This window comes from Indicator indicator, chromosome 3 (genome assembly GCF_027791375.1).
Source record: "Indicator indicator isolate 239-I01 chromosome 3, UM_Iind_1.1, whole genome shotgun sequence".
Lineage (NCBI taxonomy): Eukaryota > Metazoa > Chordata > Aves > Piciformes > Indicatoridae > Indicator > Indicator indicator.
In genome coordinates this window covers 43,749,719-43,773,486 of record NC_072012.1, presented here as the reverse complement: position 1 = coordinate 43,773,486, position 23,768 = coordinate 43,749,719, and the positions used below count along the sequence as shown (strand labels likewise).

At 39.4% G+C, this 23,768-nt stretch overlaps 1 protein-coding gene across 1 annotated transcript in view; it reads left to right on the top strand.

The window, feature by feature from the left end:
- TMTC2 (transmembrane O-mannosyltransferase targeting cadherins 2) overlaps positions 1 to 23,768 on the top strand; it is a 265,543-nt gene that overhangs the window by 192,460 nt on the left and 49,315 nt on the right. The window contains exon 8 of the mRNA XM_054399725.1: positions 10,149 to 10,270. Coding sequence (XP_054255700.1) covers positions 10,149 to 10,270 — 122 coding nt within the window. The remainder of the gene's footprint in view (positions 1 to 10,148; positions 10,271 to 23,768) is intronic.

The following is a 23,768-nucleotide window of genomic DNA, read 5'->3' as shown; positions in this document are numbered from 1 at the left end:
TTACTGTTTGTGTCCTACAGTGATTGTTGGAGTACTGCAGTGCCTCAGCAAACCCTCCAAAGTTTGACTGCCCTCTTTAGGGCAGATACATATTTCTGCATTCTGATGAAATTGCTCCTCAGAAGTAAAGAAAATGGAAAAAGTAAACCAGTGTTGATTCTAACATTTTAGGCTGAATGTTAGGAAGAAATTCTTCACAGAAAGAGAGATTGGCCATTGCAATGAGCTGCCCAGAGAGGTGGTAGAGTCACCATTCCTGGAAGTGTTTAAAAAAAGATTGGATGAGGCACTTGGTGCCATGCTTCAGTTGATTAGATGGTGTTGGGTGATAGGTTGGACTTGATGATCTCAAAGGTCTTTTCCAACCTGGTTAATTCTGTGATTCTGGTTGTTCCATCACAAAGCAGGCCTGTGTCACCCTTTTTCTTTTTCCATGAATAGATGCTCCCGTAGGAACAACCATGGCCTGTAAGATTCTTTAGCTTTTCACTTTTTTGCCTATTGGTTACTTTTTCAGGTTCAGGAGGCCTTTCTCAGCTTCCTTTATAAATACAGTGCCTAATGTCCAAGTTCACTCTATTCCTGGGATTTGCATTTATTAACTCACAAAGTGACAGTGAACACAGAGACCAGCTCAGTCCTTTGCCTGGTCTTGGCTTGTATTTCCTTTAGGCAGCTGCTGACACTTCATGGGTGCCCTCATGGCAAAACAAGTTGAAGTCAGCTAAGATTACCTTAGCCCCTTTCAGCCTGTTGCAAAGAGAACGGGCTATTATGGAGCCCTGGAAAGTGCAACTTATCATTAATGCAGCTTATATTTGTGTTTTGGTTGCTGTTGTGACGACAGCTGTTGCAGGGAAACCAAAACTTCCTCCTCACAAGTTGCTGAAGTGTGGCTTGTTGACTGTTCTGCAATGGCAATCCAAGAGGCTGCATAAAGAGTTGGGCAGTGACTTGAAGGAAGTGCAGCGATATTAACAGCAGGGCTGCTCTCTTCATAATATGGAAAGAAAAAGATACCTCTGGGAATAATTAAGCTCATCTGATTTTAGATTATGCAGGTTATATCCTGCAAGCATACTTCACAGAATCACAGAATCATAGAATCAGCAAGGTTGGAAGAGATCTCCAAGATCATCAAGTCCAACCGATCACTCAACCCTATCTAATCAACTAGACCATGGCATTAAAGTGCCTCATCCATTCCCCTCAACACCTCCAGGGATGTTGACCCCACCACTTCCCTGGGCAGCCCATTCCAATGGGCAATCTCTCTTTCTCTGAAGTTCTTTCTAACATCCAGCCTAAAGTTCCCCCTGGCGCAGCTTGAGACTGTGTCCTCTTGTTCTGGTGCTGGTTGCCTGGGAGAAGAGACCAACCCCACCTGCCTACAACCTCTCTTCGAGTAGTTGTAGACAACAATAAAGTCTCCCCTGAGGTCTCTCCTTTTACTTCTCCTGTAAAAGGAGCTGTGATGACTAGCTTAGACTTGCCGACTTGAGCTGGGTGAGAAAAATCCTAAACACCTATTCAGTCTTTTTTGCATCAGGTGTGACAGGAGAGCAAGGCAACTGAATCCATTATCAGGAGTTCATCCACTTCACAGCTCATACCATGGTGTTGAGCATCAGAGGGCTGACTGGATGTTTATTCCTGTTTTGGTATTCAAGATAGAATTATGAACACATTTATTCTAAAACTTCCATCATTGCATACCTTCTCTGCCTTTAGGAGGGACACTAGAGGAAGTGAAATAGGTCAGTCCTGGCTCGTACACCTGAAACTGCATTGATCTTGACTCTGAGCTGTGCCCACTCACCATGTGCTCATTGCTGGGGCAGGAAGGGGAAGAAACAGGGGTGCTTCCCTTCTGCTCAGGAAGGAAGGGTCTTTCCCTGTTTCTCTACATGTGGAAATAGTCTTCATGGCTTATTATGAAATCCAAAAATAATTGCAGTTTGAGGATTATCTGCTGAAGTTGTCACTGTGATTATTGTATTCTAAGCCTCTGCTTGATTTAGTGGCACATATATTGCCACATGTTGGCATGTGATGTAAGAAAAGAGTGCTTTCTCTAATTTTTAATGATTATTCAGGCATGTCATTGAAGATTTTCTCAAGTTTTTTTTTTTTCCCTGTATGGTGGACTGGACATTAGGAAAATGTTTTTCATGGAAAGAGTGGTCAGGCATTGCAATGTGCTGCCCAGGGAGGTGGTTGAGTCACCAGCCCTGGATGTGTTTAAAGGTGGTTTGGATGTTGTGCTTGGGAATATGGTTTAGGGGTGAACCTTGTAGAGTAGAGTTATTGGTTGGACTTGGTGATCCTGAGGGTCTTTTGCAACCTCAATGTTTCTGTGATTCTGTGTACATGACGCTCAAAAGAGAATAAACAGGTGACAAACTGTTTAAACTGAATTAGGGTTTGAACTCCAGCACTTGGAGTGAGGTAGGGTAGCATTAACACTCCATCAGTGTTAAGCCTTTACACCACCTGCTTTCTCTGTGCAGCACTTCTTTTCCTGTACTTGCTTCTATTGGCCTTTTACTCTGACAGGCTCAATGACTCATGGCTCTGGTCTGTCAGTCTGCCTCACTGATCCTCATTCTTTAAAACTAAGCAGCTTGCTTCTTAAAGGTAGAAGTTGAGCCTTAAGAAGCAAAGCCCTCCATTTGACATTGCATTTTATTCATGCTATGAAAACAGGGCCAGAAGACCAGCATCAGATGTACTGTGTTTGTGCATATGAAAAGTTGTAGGGTAGATTTTGGTCTCCTGTTGCTGTGATTTATTTTGCCAGGTGTGCAACAACTCAGCTAAAGAAACCATGTGTTTCTCTGGCTTTGTACCGAGAAGTAAAACCTTTTCAGATTTTTTTTTTCTTAAAAGAACCCAAACCAGCTAAAAATTTAAAACTAGAATCAAAATAATTATTCAACAATCTGCATAGGGTTGGCTTGGTATTTATTTTCTCTATGCCATATTTCTTTGATGTAAATTAAAAAGTAGATGCTAAGGTTACACAGATTAATTTACTTGGCATGGCAACATGCACTACAAAGGCCAGAGTCCAGCTCAGCTGCATTAAATAGGTAATATATTTTGTTTAAAGTTTCAATTAAAACCTGGGGTCAAAAGATAAAATGGTCCCTGTGGGATCTTGAACACTTTAATGCCAATATTAGGATTGCTTAAGGATCAGCCTCTGCTCTGGAGTCTTTTTCGTTCCATGAAATCTGATATTGTGCAGCTGATTGTATTACATTGCTTTTAAAACCACACTGGCCCACCTGCTACAGTAATTCCTGCTCCTGCCAGTTAAGTGGTGTGAGGTGGACCATGGAGTTTTTATTTTGCTTCTGAACAGTAACAAGAAAGATGTTGGGGTGGCATTGTTCAGGTTTCAATTGGCAAGATACTGTCAGAAAGACAAATGTCTTGATCACAGTTCATCTGCCCTTGCCAGCTAACATCTGAACATCTGGTTTTGAATGCATTTAATGCAAAAATTTTTGATGAGAAATGCAAGTTACAAAATAAGCCAGCATTGCAGGAGTGAATACGAGGTGTGAATGCAGTTAATGGTGTACAGATTAGAATTTAGATTTCTCTTTCCTATTCTGCTGCACTCCACATGGACAGAAAACGAATCATCACAAGGGGCAGCCAGGTACAGAACAGGAATAAGGAGCCAGATTTTACATCTGCTGCAGAGATTTGCATGATAAGTACAAAGGCTTAGCATGCAGAGGGACTTTCTGTGTTGATGATTATAACACAACTATCATTTTATTTGGTTATGCTTTTGGGTGGATGTGGCTGTTTGTGTAAACCTGTTAATATTGTTAAGGCTCCATTCCATTTGCCCTTTGCTCCCATTAAATGCATTTTTATTGAATTATTTGCATTGTTTAGAACACCAAGAAATATTTTTGCTGGTGTAGTTTTGCATCTCATGCTGTTCAAGGCTTACTTTATAAGAGCCAAAGATGATTAATCTGTGAAATACATATATCATACCTTATGCAGTATGTGGTACCTGCATTTGTCTGAGCTCCAGTCATCAGGGTGCTTCGTATGCATCTCATGAAACTTTCTTACTAAATCTACATTACAAACCTTTTTTCTTTTAGAACTAGCTTGGTTGAAAAAAAAATAATTTTTCCCCTTTCATTAGTGTTATTCTATTTTATGTTCTATGGAAATAAGGATGGAGTCCACCCCGGTGGTGACAAGAATAAAAGATTGTACTTCCTTCTCTCCACTTCCCTGCTCCCATCCTGCTACTTTAATTCTTCTCTCTCTGAGACTTTTATAGTAGTTTGTATCTGCTGTCCAAAGTTGACTGTAAATCTCTGGGTTGATTGTAATGTCTGTTGCTTTTCACTTTGTTTTGTTTGATGGAGTCAAACTGGGTGTGAATGTTATAGCAGTTGATTACTGAGAGGGTAGTGAACATATTTGAGACCAGGTTCTGAGGTTTTCTTGGTTTTATCCCTTTGGATAAAAGTATTATGAAATACCTGAGTTTTCTTAGGAAATATTCTGGGAAACAAAGAAAATGAAAGAGAGTCTAAGCCTGAAATGCCTCTGTGTTTTAAACATGGAGTTTTGTATGGAAAAAAATAAAAGTAAAATTGTAACATTTTAATACAAAAATATGTTCCAGTACTGAAATAGGACTACAGGGATCCCAGTTAGGCATGGTTCTAATGGGAAGTCCTTCTATTAAGAGTGTTTTAAAGAAGCCTATACTGGCATAATGTCTGTGCTTGACTGACAGAAAAAAAGTACTCTTTCAAATATGTGTAAATGAAGCAAAAGGCGAGAAAAGAGTAAAATCCCTTGTTCGGTTCTGGCTTTTTAGTACGTACCCTTATCATTTCCTGCTGTATGCACATCTGTTGTAAGATGTAAATGAAATTATCTCCGGTGAGCTCAGTGCCTCTATTTCTCATCCGTTTGTCATGAAGCATTAATAGAGGTGTTAATGAAGTCTGTATACACTCCTCTAAGTAATGCTTCAGTTGCATATTAATGTATTTTCTTGTACTACATTGGTAAGTGAGAGTTACAATTAAATCTCTGTTCCTCCTCTTGGAATAGGCTAAGAAATGGGGTCATAAATAACAGAAAATATGAACTGAAGTGTAAAAAAAATAATAATAAAAAATTGAATGACAAATTTGTCTCCTTTTACTCCAGTTATCTGTGGAATTTCTTGCCACCACTGCACGTGGCTGCATGTTGATACGAGTTTGTCCTAAGGTTTTTGCTTCCATAAATTACTTTCTCTATTTTTACCTTCCATCACAGAATCACAGAATGTTAGGGGTTGGAAGGGTCCTTGAAAGATCATCCAGTCCAACCCTCCTGCCAGAGCAGGATCACCTATACCAGATCTCACTGGAACGCATCCAGATGGGTCTTGAATATCTCCAGAGAAGGAGACTCCACAACCCCTCTGGGCAGCCTGTTCCAGTGTTCTGGCACCCTCACAGGGAAATTTTTTTCCCCATGTTTCCATGGAACTTCCTATGCCTCAGCTTCCACCCATTGCCTCTTGTCCTGTCATTGGGCGTCACCAAGCAGAGCCTGGCTCCATCCTCTTGGCACTCACCCTTTACATCTTTATAAACATGAATGTGGTCAAAGTAGAATGCAGCTGTCTTGAATTTTGTAGATCACACAAGTTTCATTAAAAATTTCTGTTATTTTCAGATTTTTAACCTCAATGTTGAAATATTTTACATATTTAGTAATTCTTAAAGTGTATGTAGCAATCTGCTCACATGTAGCATTGGTCTGCATATGTTCTGCCAGTGGACACACTTTTATGACTAAATCATTCATGTCTGAAGTTTATGAAAACCTATAATCGTAAATGGCAAATTTCTTATTTTAATCTCAGACACACAGATGCATCTTGAATGACAAAATCACAGAATCACAGAATGTTAGGGGTTGGAAGGGACCTCTGGAGGAAGTGAAATAGGCCAGTCCTGACTTGTACACACAGAACTGCATTAATCTGACTCTGAGCTGTGCCCACTCACTATGTGCCACCAACCGCAACTCTCTGAACCCCGTTGTTGAGCCAGGTACCAGTTCACCTCACAGTCCAATTGTCTCATTTTCTTGTGTTTCCCTGTGAGGATGTTATGGGAGATGGTATGAAAAGCCTTGCTGAAGGAAGACAATATCCACTCTTCTGCCTTCATATGTCCATTTGGTCATACCTTTGTAGAAGGCTACCAGGTCAGTCAAGCAAGATTTCCCCTTAGTTAGATCCATGTTGGTTACTCCTGATAACCTTCTTTTCATCCATGTGGTTAGAGATGGCCTCAGAATGAGCTGCTCCATCGTCTTTCCAGGGATGGAGGTGAGGCTGACAGGTCTGTAGTTGCCTAGAGAGTTTCATCTTCCAGTTTTTGAAGACTGGAGTGTCATTGGCTTTCCTCCAGTCCTCAGGCACCTCTCCTGTTTTCTATGATTTTTCAGAAATGATGGACAGTGGCACAACAAGAACATCAGCCAGCTCCTCCTCACTCTGCACATCTTTTCTCTGTCATTTTGATGAAAAACTGTCTTAAGGTGGAATAGCTTTTATTAAGATTGCATTGCTCTAACACGTAAAATCACTTGATTGAATTAACACTTCAATTAACAGTTTCTAGATTTTACTCATGTCTTTGAATATGGTGGTGCAGAGCCTTTGCCAGTTTTCAAATTACTTGAATTACTTGATCAGAGGGCTGGAGCACCTCTCCTATGGAAATACACTGAGGGAGTTTGGGTTATTCAGTCTGGACAAGAGAAGGCTCTGAAGAGACCTTATTGTGGCCTTCCAGTGTCTGAAGGGGGCCTACAAGAAATCTGGTGAGGGACTTTTAGGGTGTCAGGTAGTGACAGGACTAGGGGGAATGGAGCAAAATTAGAAATGGGTAAATTCAGATTGGATGTTAGGAAGAAATTCTTCACCATGAGGGTGGTGAGACACTGGAAGAGGTTGCACAGGGATATGTTAGCAGCTCCATCCCAGGCTGGATGTGGCTCTGGGCAACCTGATCTAGTGGAAAGTGTCCCTGCCCATGGCAGGGGGGTTGGAACTAAATGATCTTTGAGGTCCCTTCCAACCCTAAAAATTCTGTTATTCTGTGAATTTCTTTTCAGATAGGAATGTAATTATAAATCATTTAGAAGATGAAATTAGTAGCAGAGCCCCTAGTCTTGATGATTTGGGACTTATGGGGAAAATCAGACTCTTCAGCTCTAGACAATTCCCTGTAAAATCTTCAGGGAAGTAAAACTCCCTTCTCTACAGTTTGGCATTTAGATTGACATATTGTAGCTTCACTTCTAGATGTGCCACTCAGAAACACCCTTAAAGTTTTAAGGGGTTAGCTTGTAAAGTAGTGGAGCTCTTAAAACCTATAAAAATTGAATTTGACAGTGCTCCAAAGATGTTAATCTCTTCTTATAAGAGAATCCATCATAGAAAATAGATGAGAAGCTTGCATCTTTTTTGAAATGTGGCTGTGCAGTCAGTGTATACTACCAGCAGATAATAACTCTATCTCTTATGGCTGCTTACAGCACTTTTAAAAGAATCTTGTTAATTGCTTGATATTTTGCCAAGCGGTAACAGGTTGGGCTGGAATTTTCCACTTAATGATGCCTCTCAACTAGACTCAGCTGCTTAAGGCCTCATCCAACCTGGCCTTAAACACCCCCAGGGAGGAGGCATCCACAATATTTTGCACTGAAGAACTTCTTCCTAAGATCCAGCCTAAACCTACTCTTCCTCACCTTAAAACCATTCCCTCTTGTCCTATTGCTAGACACCCTTATGAGAAGTCCCTCTGCAGCCTTCCTGTAGGATCCCTTCAGCTATTGGAAGGCAGCTCTAAGGGACCCCCAGAGTCTTCTCTTCTCTAGGCTGAACAACCCTTCACCCTCTCTTCATAGCAGAGATGTTTCAGCCCTTGGATAATCTTTATGGCCCTCCTCAGGACTCACTCCGACAGCTCTGTGTCCTTCTTATACTGGAGACACCAGAACTGGACATAGTATTCGAGAGAAAAAAGAAAAGAGAAGAAAAGAGAAGGGAAGAAAAGAGATGAAAAGGGAAGAAAAGAGAAGGGAAGAAAAGAAAAGAGAAGAGAAGAGAAGGGAAGAAAATAGAAGAGAAGAGAAAAGAGAAGAGAAGAGAAGAGAAGAGAAGAGAAGAGAAGAGAAGAGAAGAGAAGAGAAGAGAAGAGAAGAGAAGAGAAGAGAAGAGAGAAGAAAAGAGAAAAGAAAAGAGAAGAGAGAAGAAAAGAAAAGAAAAGAGAAAAGAAAAGGAAAAGAAAAGAAAAGAAAAGAAAAGAAAAGAAAAGAAAAGAAAAGAAAAGAAAAGAAAAGAAAAGAAAAGAAAAGAAAAGAAAAGAAAAGAAAAGAAAAGAAAAGAAAAGAAAAGAAAAGAAAAGAAAAGAAAAGAAAAGAAAAGGAAAGAAAAGAACAGTAACTGGACCTAAACCACATTTCTTTCATAAAGAAAATCCTCCATAGTCCCTATATATACTCAAGATACCTCCCATACTACTTAAGAGTTCCTTCTGTTTCGCTTCTTTGAGCATGTAGGTGGCACCATTTTTCAGAGTTTTGAGTCTGTATTAGTTGGCTTCAAGCTTGAATAAAGAATGTTGATCCTTCTCTCTTTCCCTGATGCCCTCACAGCTATTAATTTCCATGCAATGCAGAACGAGGGGGGCAGTGACTCACCTGGAGGCAGCCTTTGCCAGCGTCTACTCACTGTATAGCTGTAGTTCTCTCTTGATCCTCCAGTGGTGACACTGGATAAGCTATGACTTCATAATTTTGGAAAGATATTTAGACCTTTATTTGGAATGAATCCTCTGGTGAGATGATGAAATCCTGACTGCCCTGTAGGCTTTTTCAATCTATCATGGGTTTGGGCAAGGGCACGTATCTAAAGCCCCTGCAGGGTATTAATCTGAAAAGTGATGTTCCTGCATACTTGTTTAATACTGCTTTTTTCCACTCTTTGAGAACTTTGGTGATTTGATTCTTGGAGAAAGAGCCTGTCTTTCTCTGTATGCTAACTTCTTTCTCAGAAACTTTAAGACTACAATTATCTGTACCACAGTGTTCACATTCATCTGTTGTTCTTCAAAATTGCTTACCTCAGCCTCTCACAGTAAAGGATTTCACTTTGTAAAATGTCCAAGTTTGGTCATTTTGTACTCAACTTCTTAAGACTAGCAATTTTTAAATTATGGATATTATATTCTAATTAAAACTAATTGTGGCAGATGACCTAATATAACTACGTTCAGATATTAGGGTTTTTAATGTCTTGCCCCTCCCTCCCACATATTTTCAGGACTGTTTTCTTAACCGTTTCTAGTTCGTGTGTTATGATTAAATGAAAACACTTTCCATATTCTCCTTACTATTCCATGCTGTGCACTGTAGACCAATGGATAAGAAGTATCTTTTCTACAGTAAGTTTGATAAAATATCTGTTATTTTGAGATTTTGACTGAAATTTAGCAGCTAGAGCACTCTCTTGCAATTTTGTTCCAAAAAGACTTTAATCTCCATCATGCCCTTTAAGACCTAATAAGGGCTTCTTGTAAGGGGCCTAACAAGAAGGATGGAGAGAGACTGTTTAGAAAGGCCTGTGGTGATAGGACAAGGGACAATGGCTTCAAACTAGAGAAGGGCAGATTTAGATTGGATGTTAGGAACAGGTTTGTTACTATGAGGGTGATGGAGCACTGGAACAGGTTGCGCAGGGAAGGGATTGGGGCCCCATCCCTGGAGATATTCAAAATGAGGCTCGACAGGGCTCTGATCTAGTTGAGGATGTCCCTGCTGACTGCAGAGAGGGTTGGACTAGATGACCTTCAGAGGTCCCTTCCAACCCAGACCATTCTATGATTCTGTGATAACTCAGTCTCCACACTCAAGTGTCTGTAAGGCTTTTTGTGTGTGTGTGTGTGTCATCGCAGGTGCTCAAAGCACTTCACCCTTTAAAAAAATCTCTACCCATTTGTAACATAGCAAATTATAAATGAGATAATAAATGATGGAATTCTTGAGCAATTTTGGATGTTCTCACAAGCATTTGTTTCACCCTGCAGGAGAAGCCTACATGAGAATGAGTCGGCTGCCAGAAGCAGAGCACTGGTACGTGGAGTCACTGCGATCCAAGAGCGACCACATCCCAGCCCACCTCACCTATGGAAAACTGCTGGCTCTGACGGTGAGTTAATCAGCAGCTCCTGGGAGCTGGTCCCAAGTCCTTCAAAGAGATGAGGTAAAGGGATGGGAAGGATTTGGTCTGAAAAATTGATTATTGCCCTGTTTCTCATCCTTTTGTCACCCATTTCAGTCATGCCTTCTAAGTAAGGATTTTGACAGCATCTTTTTTTTGTGAAATATTGCATCCATTCCTGAAATATCACCACCTTTGTGCAGATAAAAACAGTTCAAATACTGTAGGAACTTTATAATAGATCTTAAGGAATTCTCTGGTTGAAAAAGCCTTTATTGTAAGTAGGTTAGATCACAAGTAATGATATTGATTCAAAAAGATTCTCACTGTTTGATCCACGATTATTGTATCAGCCCATGACAGAACAAGAGGTGTGATCTTTACTTTGCAAATTGCATGTTTTGTGCTTTGAATTGGCACTTCTTTAGGTGTAACTCTTTGAGCCTGTGAAAAGAACTACTCCACTACTAAGAGCTAGTTCTAAAAATCAGAAGACTTGGCCTTCCTTACTTATTCAAAATTTCCTTGTCCTTTGGAGTATAGATGAGGTTGCATCTCCAGCTAAACTAGCCTCATATGATAGAGCAGAGTGCCAGTCTTGTGTGGCTTTCATACATTTTGAAGATGAAATGGATTTCTGTTCTATTCACTAAAATTATTCTGTTTCAAAATTGCTTTTCAATGTTTTCCATTTCTCATTCACATTTTTATGACCATATCCTCTTTCCTGTTTATCTCTTCTGCATTTGCTTTTATTGTTCAACCCAGCTGTTTCAAATTTCCTTTCTATGCTCTATTGATAGGCTTTTGTATGGCTTTTCAGTCCTTATGTCTCAGTCTGAATATCTTCCTTAACTTTTCAACTAGCTATAAGCTTTTACTCTGATCTTGCTTATGCCTGTTTAGTCTTCAAGCAAAACTTGGCCTTGAACAAGCAAAACTTGGCCTTGACAAAGCTTGTCCTGGATGGAGAGATCCAGTGAAGAAAAATAGCTAATAATTAATTTCAACAGATCTGTTGCTGCTAAACATATCTGAGTTTGGAAAAGGGGAAGAAATTAGAACAGAATTGTTCTATATGAGTACAAATGACAACATAAGTTAGAAGGAATTAAAAATTGTTCAGTGTTATCATGTAATGCCAAATACAGAGTTTGATTTAAAATTACATGGATAGGAATTTTTAGATCTTAATGGAAGTTTAAATGGTAGTGTTATATCCCCACTGCCTGTCAGTTCCAGGCCCTGGAAAAGCAGTTTTTTGCTACAATTTCCAGTTACAGTTAAAATTCCTTCAATATTGACAAATACATGTACTTCCTGATTACCTTCCTCTGGGATAGAACTACAAGTAGGTGATACAGCAAAAGTCCCTAATTTACCTTCCTTCCCTGGCAGATGTCTTCATATCCTGCACCTAAGAATAATATGAGAAACTTAGCATTGTTGGTTTCTTCCTTAGCAGATCTTTGCCACAGAAGTTCAAATTCATCAGAATTGCTATGGGGAAAGAAAAAGCTTTCTTAAATAAAATCCAAATCTCTTATTTCTATTTTGCTTCTCTTCTATTCCACCCCAGTAGTTCTCTGGTTATGTTTGCACATTTTCTGAACTGCTCAGTACGTGAAATATAAGGGCTGCTAGGGCAAGTCTTGTTGTTGTTCTGGGAAACAAGATATCCCATTTTTCTTCAAAATAATAAAATCTTCAAATCTCATAAGTAAAAACATTGTGAGCCACTAAAAAGATTGTTATTATTATTATTATTATTATTATTATTATTATTATTATTATTATTATTACTATTATTATTATTATTATTACTTTCCCCTGATTATGGAAGTTCAGGTATAGGATTAAATGTTAGTGGCATATTCCAACATTAGGAAAGAAGTGCTGAAAAATGTAGGGGTGGATGTCAAATGGAGTGGGGCAATCTCTTTTTGGTGGTGCACAGTAATAAGGAACAATGGATATAAACCTCAACATGGGGGAAAACTTCTTTACAGTGAGGGTGACAGAGCACTGGAACAGGCTGCCTAGAGGGGTTGTGGAGTCTCCTCTGGAGACTTTCAAATCCCACCTGGATGTATTCCTGTGCAGACTACCCTAAGTGATCCTGCTTTGGCTGGGGGGTTGGACTCGATGATCTCTGGAAGTCCCTTCCAACCTCTAACATTCTGTGATTCTGTGATTCTATATATGTGAATCAGAGTCATAGAATCATAGAATGGTCTGGGTTGGAAGGGACCTCCAAAGGTCATCTAGTCTGACCCCCTCTGCAGTAAGCAGGGGCATCCTCAACTAGATCAGGTTGTCCAGAGCCCCGTCAAGCCTCAAATTCTTATAGTAGAATTGACTTGTTCACTTTTCTCCAGAGGTAGATACATGTATGGTTGATTGTGCCTGGAGGATCTGAAATGTTTGTGGAGGAATATGCCTCATTAGCAAAAGAGCTACATACAACTTTGAATACTGAGTATTGCACCCTCACGATCAATACAGACTGGGGGATGAGGTGTTAGAAAGCAGCCCTGTGGAAAAGGGCTTGGGGGTGCTGATGGATGAGAAGCTGGACATGAGCAGGCAGTGTGAGCTTGCAGCCCAGAAGGCAAATCACATCCTGGGCTGCATCAAAAGATGCATTGCCAGCAGATCCAGAGAGGTGATTCTGCCACTTTGTTCTGCTCTGGTGAGACCTCACCTGGAGTACTTCATCCAGCTCTGGAGCCTTCATTATAGGAAAGGACATGGACCTGATGGAGAGGTTCCAGAAGAAGGCCACAAAAATGATCAAGGGGTTGGAGCACCTCTGCTACAAGGACAGGCTGAGGAAGCTGGGGTTGTTCAGCCTGGAGAAGAGGAGGCTCTGGGGACACTTGATAGCAGCCTTCCGGTACCTGAAGGGGGCCTACAGGCAGGATGGAGAGAGACTGTTTACAAAGGCCTGTGGTGACAGGACGAGGGGCAATGGCTTCAAACTAGAGAAGGACAGATTTAGATTGGCTATCAGGAAGAAGTTCTTTACTATGAGAGTGGTTGAACACTGGAACAGGTTGCACAGGATGATGGTTCCCCATCCCTGTTGATATTCAAGGTGTGGCTCGACGAGGCTCCGGGCAACCTGATCTAGTTGGGGATGTCCCTGCTGACTGTGGGAAGGTTGGACTGGATGACCTTTGGAGGTCCCTTCTGGCCTGGACCATTCTATGATTCTCATAGGCAATAAAAATACTCTTCTTGTACTTTCTTAGTGCACACTTGTTCACCTGCACTTGCTCTCTACCATAACTGTAGCCTATTCTCATATTTATTTTTCATCATGTCTTGACATTTTTGGCTGGTATTACTATAGCTTCTTCTCATATTCATAGCAATATGTACAGATAGGGTTTGTGTTCATTCTATTAGCAGCAAAAGATGGTGCTGACATCCTGCTGGCTTGTAGTGACATAACACTTAACAAAGCAACACACTGATGATAAAGTAATTAGAGATGGTAGAGATCTTTCAGGTGGTTATATCATTCATGAAAAAAAAATAATTTAGCTTTGTTCTTCAGATCTGGTGTTTCTTTAATTTCATTCTTTCAGCTACAAAGTCTGTAAAGACATTCAATAGGAAAATACATGATGAAGAGGTTTGGCAGTAGTATATGGATTTTTGTCTCCACATTGGTCACTTACCCTGAATCAGTTTTGCAGCCTACCATCTGCTCAGTGATTCACATTTTATCTAGTTCCTAGTATCCTGAACTGCTCACATTGCAAATATATGATTGCTATAACTAACATGCTTCCTGGAAGTCTGCATTCAGTATCCTTAGAGCTGCTGTCTTTGGCATATTTTTTTCAGCCCATTGCTAACTTGAGGTACCACTGTAACTCATTCTTATGTTAAACTTTGCTTATGATAATTTTGGCTTATGATATTTTTTATCACAACCTGTATATTTAGGAGAGAGAAAAACCTACTTCAGTTATTTTTCATATGTTAGAAATTAAACAGCCCAAACTCTCTCAATCTGTCATCACAGGAGAGGTGCTCCAGCCCTTTGATCATCCTTGTGGCCCTCCATTTAATTCCATTCACTACATGATTCATTTAATCCCTCAGTGCCAATCTGGCTACATGGACTGCCCTCTTGTACCTTCTCTTTTCTTTGCCTTCTCATGAGGAACAGTGAGAGTGACCTATGCCAGCATGTGAACTGGAGATTTACAAAGTTGTCTGCTTGTTACAACCTGCTATCCTTGCCTAACTTTCAGCAAAAGCTGTTCAGTTTCCTACCAAGGGACACAGAAGCAAATGAGTGTTCTAGAGTATAAACTGTTTATTTTGTTCATGTTATGTGGCCTTGCTTTTGTCAGACACAGACTAGGAATTCTGTCTGTTTTCTAAATCTGCAATGACCTTTGCCTGTCCTTCCTTTTTCCTTTTTATTTTGTTATTGAGCTGTACAACACACTTAAAGTAAAGGTACCTTATCCTCCTAGAATTTATCAGCTTAGCAATTAAAAATAGGTTTGGGTTTGGTTGTTTGGTTTTTTTTTTTTTATTTCCAACCTGAACAATAACCTGCAAACCTGCATGAACAGTTTGATCTAAATAAAATGTTAATTCTGCTTCGAGGAGGGGATTGGACAGAATGATACATTAAGCTCTCTTCCAACATGAACCATTCTATGATTCTGTCTTGGGTTAAAAGGGAGCAAGGCAGGCTTTTTGGTTCTTCTCAAAGGAATTAAAGAAAACTCCACACATGGATTGGATATAAATACAGAATACTATTGGAAGTCTAAATGGAAGTGCTATTCATAACTAATATTACAGTGTAAAGCATATAACATGCAAAGAAATCCACAGGCCACACTTCTCCAAAACCTCCTGAGACCAAAGCTTCTACAAAAGCTCCCTCCAGCCAGGCCAACATTGCAGACCTGAATGCCCCCTTTCCCCCATAACTTCCCTGCTACTGCCCCCCTACACCCACCCTGAAATAACACAGCTTAAAATCAGCTTGGCCTAGGCTGCTATCAGGCTGCTCAAAGCTGAAACCTCCCCCATACCAAACAGGAGATAAGGGGGCTGTGTCAGGAGGGAAGCAGGGAGAGGAGAAAAGGGAAGAGGCAGCTTGTGCTGTCCTCTTATAAAGGCTAGATGCAGGCATTCTGGGAAGCAAATAACAACAATTGGATTTTCTGGTGCACCTCCTGGACGCTCTTTCTGTGGCTTCTTAAGGGCACCCAGTCTCAAACCATGACAGATTCTATAGATCTTTATTTTTGTGCTGAAGATAGTTCCAGTTTACTCAAGTGTAGTATTTTGGATCATAGTTGAGGTACAGACATGTATTTAATACCAACACTTATTATCCTCTTTTACTGAAAAGATATTTTAGAGAAAGATTAGCTTTTACCAGAACAGGTTATCTTTTGCAAGGTCATGAGTGGCATGTAAAACTGTAAAGGTAAATCACAATTCATCTGCTGTGATGAGTATACAATAATCACACTGTAAGTGACACAGATACTAATTCATGTCATCAACTCAGGTTGATTTTACCAGTTTCCCATTTGCATGAAACTAATGTCATTACTGTTCCAAATGGCAATTGAAATTTTAAACTTGAATTTTTTTGAAAGACTAAATGAACAATAGTAGGCAAAGGCATAATCTATGCTGTTTACTTTTGCTTGTGTTAATTCTTTTGGGTTTGTATATGCTATAGAATAGAAAATTATATTTCAGTTGGAAGGGACCTATCATGATCTAGTCCAACTGTCTGACCAGTTCAGGGCTGAACAGGGCTGAAGCATGTTATTAAAGACTTTGCTGGAAGGCATCTTAAACACTGACAGGCTTGAGACTTTGACCACCCCTCTAGAAAGCCTGTTTCAGTGTTGACCATTCTCTCTTATTCATCAGCAATAATGCTAAATACTAAACATGGCATTTCTTCACAAATTTATTCTCAGTAAATTTTACTTCTTGAAAAACTTTAAAAATGCATTAAACAAACTCAGAATATCCCATTCAGTTTGTAATATCTGTAACTTACATTGACACAAAACAATGCAATCAAAGAAACAAAATCCAGCCCCAAACCAGGTGTTAACTTGCCATTGATTCTTGAAATACATGAGTAGTGCAGTTCTAATTTGCATGCAGTAAACACTTCGGACTAAAAAAAAATGCTCAATAGTATTAAAACAATTATCTTGGATTTTATTTTAATGCAGATATTTGTCTTGAGGTTTGTTAGCTCTTACAGCCAGGTGGACTTAGAATTCTGCTGTATATGTGGGGAAAAAAACCCACAGAGCAGCTTAAGAGCTCCAAAGGAAAAGCTAATGAATTTACAGCCCTTTTACCTAATATCATAAGTCACAAGTATTTCATAGCCCCTATATTGGATAACATTATATGTTCATATCTAAAAATTACAACTCACTGAGCTACAATTTTCCTGAAAATATATTAGAACGTCATAATTCCGTGGTTGAAAAGCATGATTAGTAGCTCAGCTAGTAGAGTGATTGGAAAATAGCCAGTTGTCTGGAGGTTAAGTTTGTACTTTTATTTTTTTCTTATTATTTGTTTTTCAGAAACGATGTTTAGCTGTGTAGGTCTGCAGTGCTTTAGCGTGAAATGTTTCTTTCATATCTTTAATTTGTTAAGCTGCATAAATGCCTTGAGAAATTTCCTTTGTCAGTGTGACATTGGCTACCTGACCTAGCCAATCTCCTTGTGGCACAGGAGTTTGGTACCATGGCATATGAACCTCATCCCTTGCTTAGGGAATTTATTTCCATATCACAAAGGAAAACGTAATTTTTGTAAAAGGCTTCAAAATTGCAGTGCTCCCAGTTCTAAGATAAAAATGGGTCTGTCAAAAATGACAGAGCCAAGTGAAGCCTTGAACGTGTGCTGTAATTCATTTTTCCATTTTATGAGCAAACCTTCTAGAAGGAAAAAAAAAAGTTGGCTGTCATGCTAAAAAAAATCATTTATTAAGTAAGGCTTTTTACTGTTTTTTTTCCCCCCTCCTCTACCTCTAGTCTTCTTAAAGGGAAGACTAAGAAACTCTCCTTCCTAGTGCCTGTCCCCTCTGCTATCAGGCACCAGATGGTCGTTATAGTAGCACGGTATTCCGAGAAGCTTTATTTCAATTATAAATAAATCTGGTTTGAAGTTCTGTTTTTTTTTATCTGTTTTGAGTGAACTTCAGCCCACAAAACAACCCACACAGCTTGCAGTAGTGCCTATAATTCCTAAAGTAACTCGGGTCTACCCCATATTGTAACATTTAGTGTGCTGCATCTAGGAATTACAGACGTTGCTGTGTTTCTTCGGAAAAAATTGTACAGTGTTTTCTTGCATTTTACACGGCACCATACAGTGCTGTTAATCTCCTATTTTTTTACTAGCTTGGAAAATCACCCAAAGTGCTGTAAGAAAAATGTACTTTGGCTTGTAAAATTTCTGTGTTACAGTTCCAAACCGTATTAAACTCAGCAATAATCACCCCTAGAAGATTGCCTAAAATCTAAAATATTTTGGTTTAAATGTTTTCTCCAAAGGGAGTTGTGGATAAAGCAGACATAGACATGATAGAGACTGGTAGTGTGTTGGATTAGAATAAAAGAAACAGGATTGTGACATTCAAGTACCAACTCTGAAGTTAAACAGTTGTTTTTTTTTAAGTTTCAAAATACACCCTTCTCAGTGGCTGGCCATATTTTTGCCTGCAGTTGTTTGTTGGATATACTCCTGAGAAACAGAAGGCCAGAGAGGTGTCTTGCCATTTTTGGTTAGTTAGGAAATTTATTCAGAGTGCCACTCTCAAATACCCTGCTGCATTCAGTAATTGGTGTAGTCCTTGAGAGTCATCCCAACATAAAGAAAGATGAATAACAACGTAGAAGTAAAAGGAAGGGAGGAAGAACAGAAAGAAATGGGACAGCAGGGAGAAAGGGAAACATACTGCAGTAATGGATAGACTAATTCAGCATTTACTATTTCTGTAATCAATTACTTTTGATGTTCCAGCAATTGGAAGAAAGCAGGGATGAGGCAGAACACTCAGGATGTCAAAAGAGTCGTGACTGTTTTCAAGACATGGCAATTGAAATGCTCTATGTTAAATTTAGGTGTCATTTTCTAGAACAGTTTGTGTTTTAGTAATCAGTTCCTTTAAAACAAGCAAATATATTTTTACCAGTACTTCTTGTGAGAATAAGTAAATGCCTACACATACATAAATCTGTAATTTATTAAAAGGCGTTTTCTGAATGAGTCAATTTAATTAGATCAGCAAAGCTGCTAGATACTTCATTTTGGGAGACTTAAATCTCTTGGCTGTTAGTATTGCTTCTAGGAAGAATTTTTGAATGAAAATTGGATATTTCAGTTAAACTCCCACCATAACAATGTATAAATGACATTGAGAAGGCCCTTGCTAAGAAACCAAGTTAATCCAAGCAATAGCCATTGCTGCTTTCATGTCATGTGTTTGGTTTGACTTTGGAGTGTGACACAGACACTACAGTTTTTCTAGCCACTTGAAATCCCTCGAGGGCTCAAAGTGATCCAGGCACAAAGTCTGGATTTAGTTCTGAAATTTGAAAAACGTCTGAAGTTGTTTCCATTTTTATTTCCAATTTGCAAGCAATTTGCTTGTAGGGGATGGAAGGAGTAGGTTTCCTTCTTCAGCGTGGAAAGTCATGTTTATTGACTTCAGAACCCTGAGCCCTATGTTGTTGTTTTTTCCCCCATGTTTGGTTATCTGGTGTATCTGGAGCATTAACACCTCCAGGCTGAGAGTCAGGATTTCCGAACTACAGAAATCTCAATAGCTGACATCTCCTGAGCTTGTACTTCTTCTGTGGTTGGCCACATGCCAGAAGTATTGCATCCATAGATATACTTTACAGCCCCCTTAGGACATATGCTTGGCTGCAAGCCAAATGCAACAGAATTAATTGTGAAGTGGAGTATTTTCATTTAAATGTAACATATCCGTCTAACTACTTGGTAATTTACTCTGGAACAGGTATTTAGGCACATAACCTCTCACTAACCTCCTTTTGGGATCTCATCTTTTGTATCTCATTTCTAACTTCCTGTAGGCAGGAAAAGGAGGGGCCCTAAACTTCTCGCTTCGCTCAACATTAATTTCAAGCTTGTTATAGGAAACATCCCTAACACAGGATGAACTGCTTTTGTGAAAGAAAGAGATCTCTTTGATTTGCTATGTGGTTAAATGTAGCCACCAGACACCTGTAATTACTCTCTGTGTTGCAATTTTGTCAGTAATCATAGAAAAAAAGAATCATGATATAGCCAAATTCAACTTAGAAGAAATTGGTAGGACCCTGAAAATAGTTATGTGGAGATAGTGAATTTATAATCTTCTGACTGGCTAGTGAAATATGAGTAGATATTAATACACTACTTTATCAGAAAAATATAAAATGTGGCTGAAGACTGAATGGAAAAGAAAATGCCTGACATGGAAATTTATTCCATATTTCATGACATAGTCTTGATATAAAATGTTCTAGCTCTTAACAACCAAGATGAACATTTCAATATGGGTCTAGACAGTAAATAAATCACAAGGTGTGGAATAAAATCTGTTCTTTAAAAGACTGCTTAAGACTGTACACTGTTTGTCTTGGTGTTAATAGTGATGAAACATGAAGTAAATTCCTTTTAGGCTTCAAGTTGCCCTAAAATAAAGACCTAAAATAGTAATTTTTAAAAAACAAAACAAAAACAAACAAAATGGTGGAAAAAAAACTTAAAAGGAAAAGGAAATTTTATGCCTGCATTCTTTCCTATATAATGTTGGATGCTTTAATAAAACAATGTTTTTTTTCAATATGGCATTCATAAATCAGGAAAATTATATCAGATATCTGTAATATATCACTGATTCATCAGATACTGCTTTACTTGAAGGAAATAGCACCTTAATAGATGCTGAATTGTGTCCTAACCCACTAAAGTTATGAGCTGTGCTTTAAAGTCATACAGCTATGTATAAGCAGGGATGTCACATTCAAAAATACTTCAGCTTCAGTGGATTCCCACCAAAGTCAATGGGTAGTGCTTAATCTCAGCTGTCTGGTTGTCATACCATTATTTACACCTGTACATGTAGACTCAAGAACCTAATTTCTCTCAGTACTCAAAAATAACCTTGGTTCATTGGTAGAATCTGTCAGGTTAGTAGATAAATTTTTAGTTCACAAAACTCCACCTGTGGTTGAGGGAGGACTAACATATATTTAGATGGAAGTGAACCACCTCAAGATCCAAGTAGAGGATTAAGCTAAACCAAGACATTGCATTTTACTGACCATACCAAGACTTATTCGTTAAAAGTAATTTACTGAATTACAGAACCAGTATGCAGAGACTCAGGTACATCTGAGGTCCCTGGTCTGATGACATAACTGGGAAGGAGAGCATCAGTCATGACCTCAGGGCCAAGGGCATGTCAAAGTGTCACACTGGACAATAATGAGAAAGTTGCCTCATATTTGCTACAAGGTAAAGATTAGTATGTGGTGAGTTATCATGGATCAGTAGATACAGATGTATACCCTAATTTCCTCCAGAGTGATCCAATTTCTGCTCCCATACAGTAAAAATCAATGTTATTACACAAAGAGAAATAATATGCTCATGGCCTTAAAGTTACCAGAGGGCCAAAACTTGAGAGGATCAGTACAATACAAGAGGAAAACATGAGCCAGCAATGTGCACTTGCAGCACAGAACACCAACCCTGTCCTGGTCTGTATCAAAAGATGTGTGACCAGCAGGACGAGTGAGGTGATTCTCTCCCTCTACGCTGCTCTCGTGAGACCCCACCTGGAGTAATGCATCTGGGGCGGGTGTCCCCTGCATAAAAGGGACATGGAGCTGCTGGAGCAAGTCCAGAGGAGGGCCATGAAGATGATCAGAGGGCTAGAGCACCTCCGCTATGAGGGCAGGCTGAGGGAGCTGGGGTTGTTCAGCCTGGAGAAAAGAAGGTCTTCCAGTACCTGAAGGGGGTGTAGAAGAAAGCCAGGAAGGGACTTTTTACAAGGGCTTGTAGTGATAGGATGAGAGGGAACAGTTTTAAGCTCGAGGAGGGCAGATTTAGACCAGATATTAGAAAGAAATTCTCTACAGTGAGGGGGGTGAGACATTGAAGCAGGTTGCCCAGGGAGGTCATGAATACACCCTCCCTGGAGGTGTTTGAGCCCAGGTTGGATAAGGCCTTGAGCAACCTGGTCTAGTGGAAGGTGTCCCTGCCCATGGCAGGGGGCTTGCAGCTAGATGATCTTTGAGGTCCCTTCCAACCTAAAACATCCTATGAATCTATGAACTTTGTTAAAGCAAGTATTTTTACGAGCCCACTGATACTAGTTGGGCAAGGAAGGCTTTGCATAACTGTAAACTCCTCCCTCCACAACTATTTGTTTTTCTAGTTAAATACATATAGTGCTCCTCATTACAAATCACTTTTTGTTGCAAATCTTTCCTCACGTGTGTGAGTTTTGTGTCATGTGTTAATATTTTGATATCATTGATTCTATGCCTTGTTCAGTTGTTTTTATTTTATCATAATAAAGAGGAGATGAAGAGGCAAGATTTATCTCTTTGCTGCATGGGAAGAGTTGAGACTGAGACAAACTTTGGACCTTTGATGTGAATAATGCAAGTCTCATGTACTTCAGTGGGACTAGCACTTCACATGGAAACTACGATGCAGGACACATTATAATCCTAAGTGAAGAAGTAAGAGTTGCAGAAATAACAGTAAAATAAGGCAGAAAGAAGAATTGGTTTAGCTACTAGACACTAAAGTTATTCTTAAGTATTAATATTTAGAGAAGGAGCTTGCATATCTCAGTAACCCCATGGTTAGATGCAACTCTCTAGTTCCTGGTTTATTAGTCCAGCTAAGTGAAACCTTTGAAGGCTTTATTGCTAATGTACTGAGTATCACTCCATTTAAATTATGTTTTGCCTGTCCTGTCACAACTTTTGTGAGGTAAAAGGAACGTGTTGTGAGATGCAGGTCCGGAATAACTTTGTGAAATGGAGTCATAGGTTCAGTTCAGATCTTTTCACTATCCTCGTGCAGTCTCTCTGTGACTTTAAAATGTCCTAGAGAACACTACAAACAATCATTTTTCTGTATTCAGCACCCACAATTTAATCAGTCTTCCATAAGAAATCCTTTCATAATTAACTGTCTTTTATTAAAAATGTGAATGCTTGCCAAAGAAAAAAAAAGTTAGAGGAGACGTGGGGAATGATAATCAACTGCATTTGTGACACAAATCCAGTTCCTTATGCAATCACATTATTATCAGTTAAAGCAAGTAAAACTCTGTTGAACCCTTGCAGGTTTTAAAGAATGATGAATATTTACAAAATACAATGTTGGTTTAAAAGGACCACCTAATTTGTTGAACAACTTACTGGTTACCACCATAGTTTCCACAAGAGAGTTGTTCAGAGCTGTTCAGCTGTATTAACCTTTCCCAGTTTTACTATCATCTCAGGGTCCTTGGGCCTCCAGAAGCCTCATGTACAACAGCTGCCTCAACAGGCATTTGGCACAGTTTGCCAGCAGAATGAGGAAAAAAAGATGGGGTTGATATGAAATAGGTAGTTTTGTCCTCAGGTTTTTAAAATATTTTCAGGATAATTACAGAATCTTCTACTCATGCATCAACTCTCCTTAGCTCTCTTTCATTTATTGTGTCTGACCATATTAGCAAGGTTGGATCCATTCTCCTGATCTCTAGGGAAGGAGCAACCAAACTGATAAAAACCCCCTTATAGTCAGCTTCTACAAAGAACTGGTCTTAAAAATCAAGCCGCTGAATTTATATTAAAAACAAAACAAAACAAAACATTTTTGGCTTCCACAACTTTAAGCAACCAGCTGTTCTGCTTTGAAATCTCCATGATTTGTGGAGAGTGGAGTATATCTGAAAGCTAGGACAACTGTTGTGCTAGGTAAGAGCCATGTGTCAGTTGCCTTCACTTTTTCCCCTGTGTATTCACTGATGTTGCTGGAAGGTGATAATCACAGAATCATTTAATCGTGCACAATTCAGCTTTATTTAGCTGCAGGGGTGTGAAAAAAAAAAGAATTTTCCTTGTTTAATGGGAAACTACTGAAAGTTTGTCTTCATTTTAAGCTTTAGAGAAAGGTCCAGTAAGGGGAATATCACCACCTGCATCAAGAAGCTAATTGTCAGTGGAGGAACCTCCTGGAGAGCACATGTCTGGCTGTGTAGTTTTGCCAGCAAATGTCAGGGTAATTGAAGTCCCTCTTGACAACCAGAGCTTGTGATTTTGAGGCTACTTCAAGCTGCCTGTAGAAGGCCTCATCAGCTTCCTCATCCTCATCAGGAGGTCTATAATAAACACCCACAGTGGTGTCTCCCACATTAGTCTGACCCTCAGTCCTT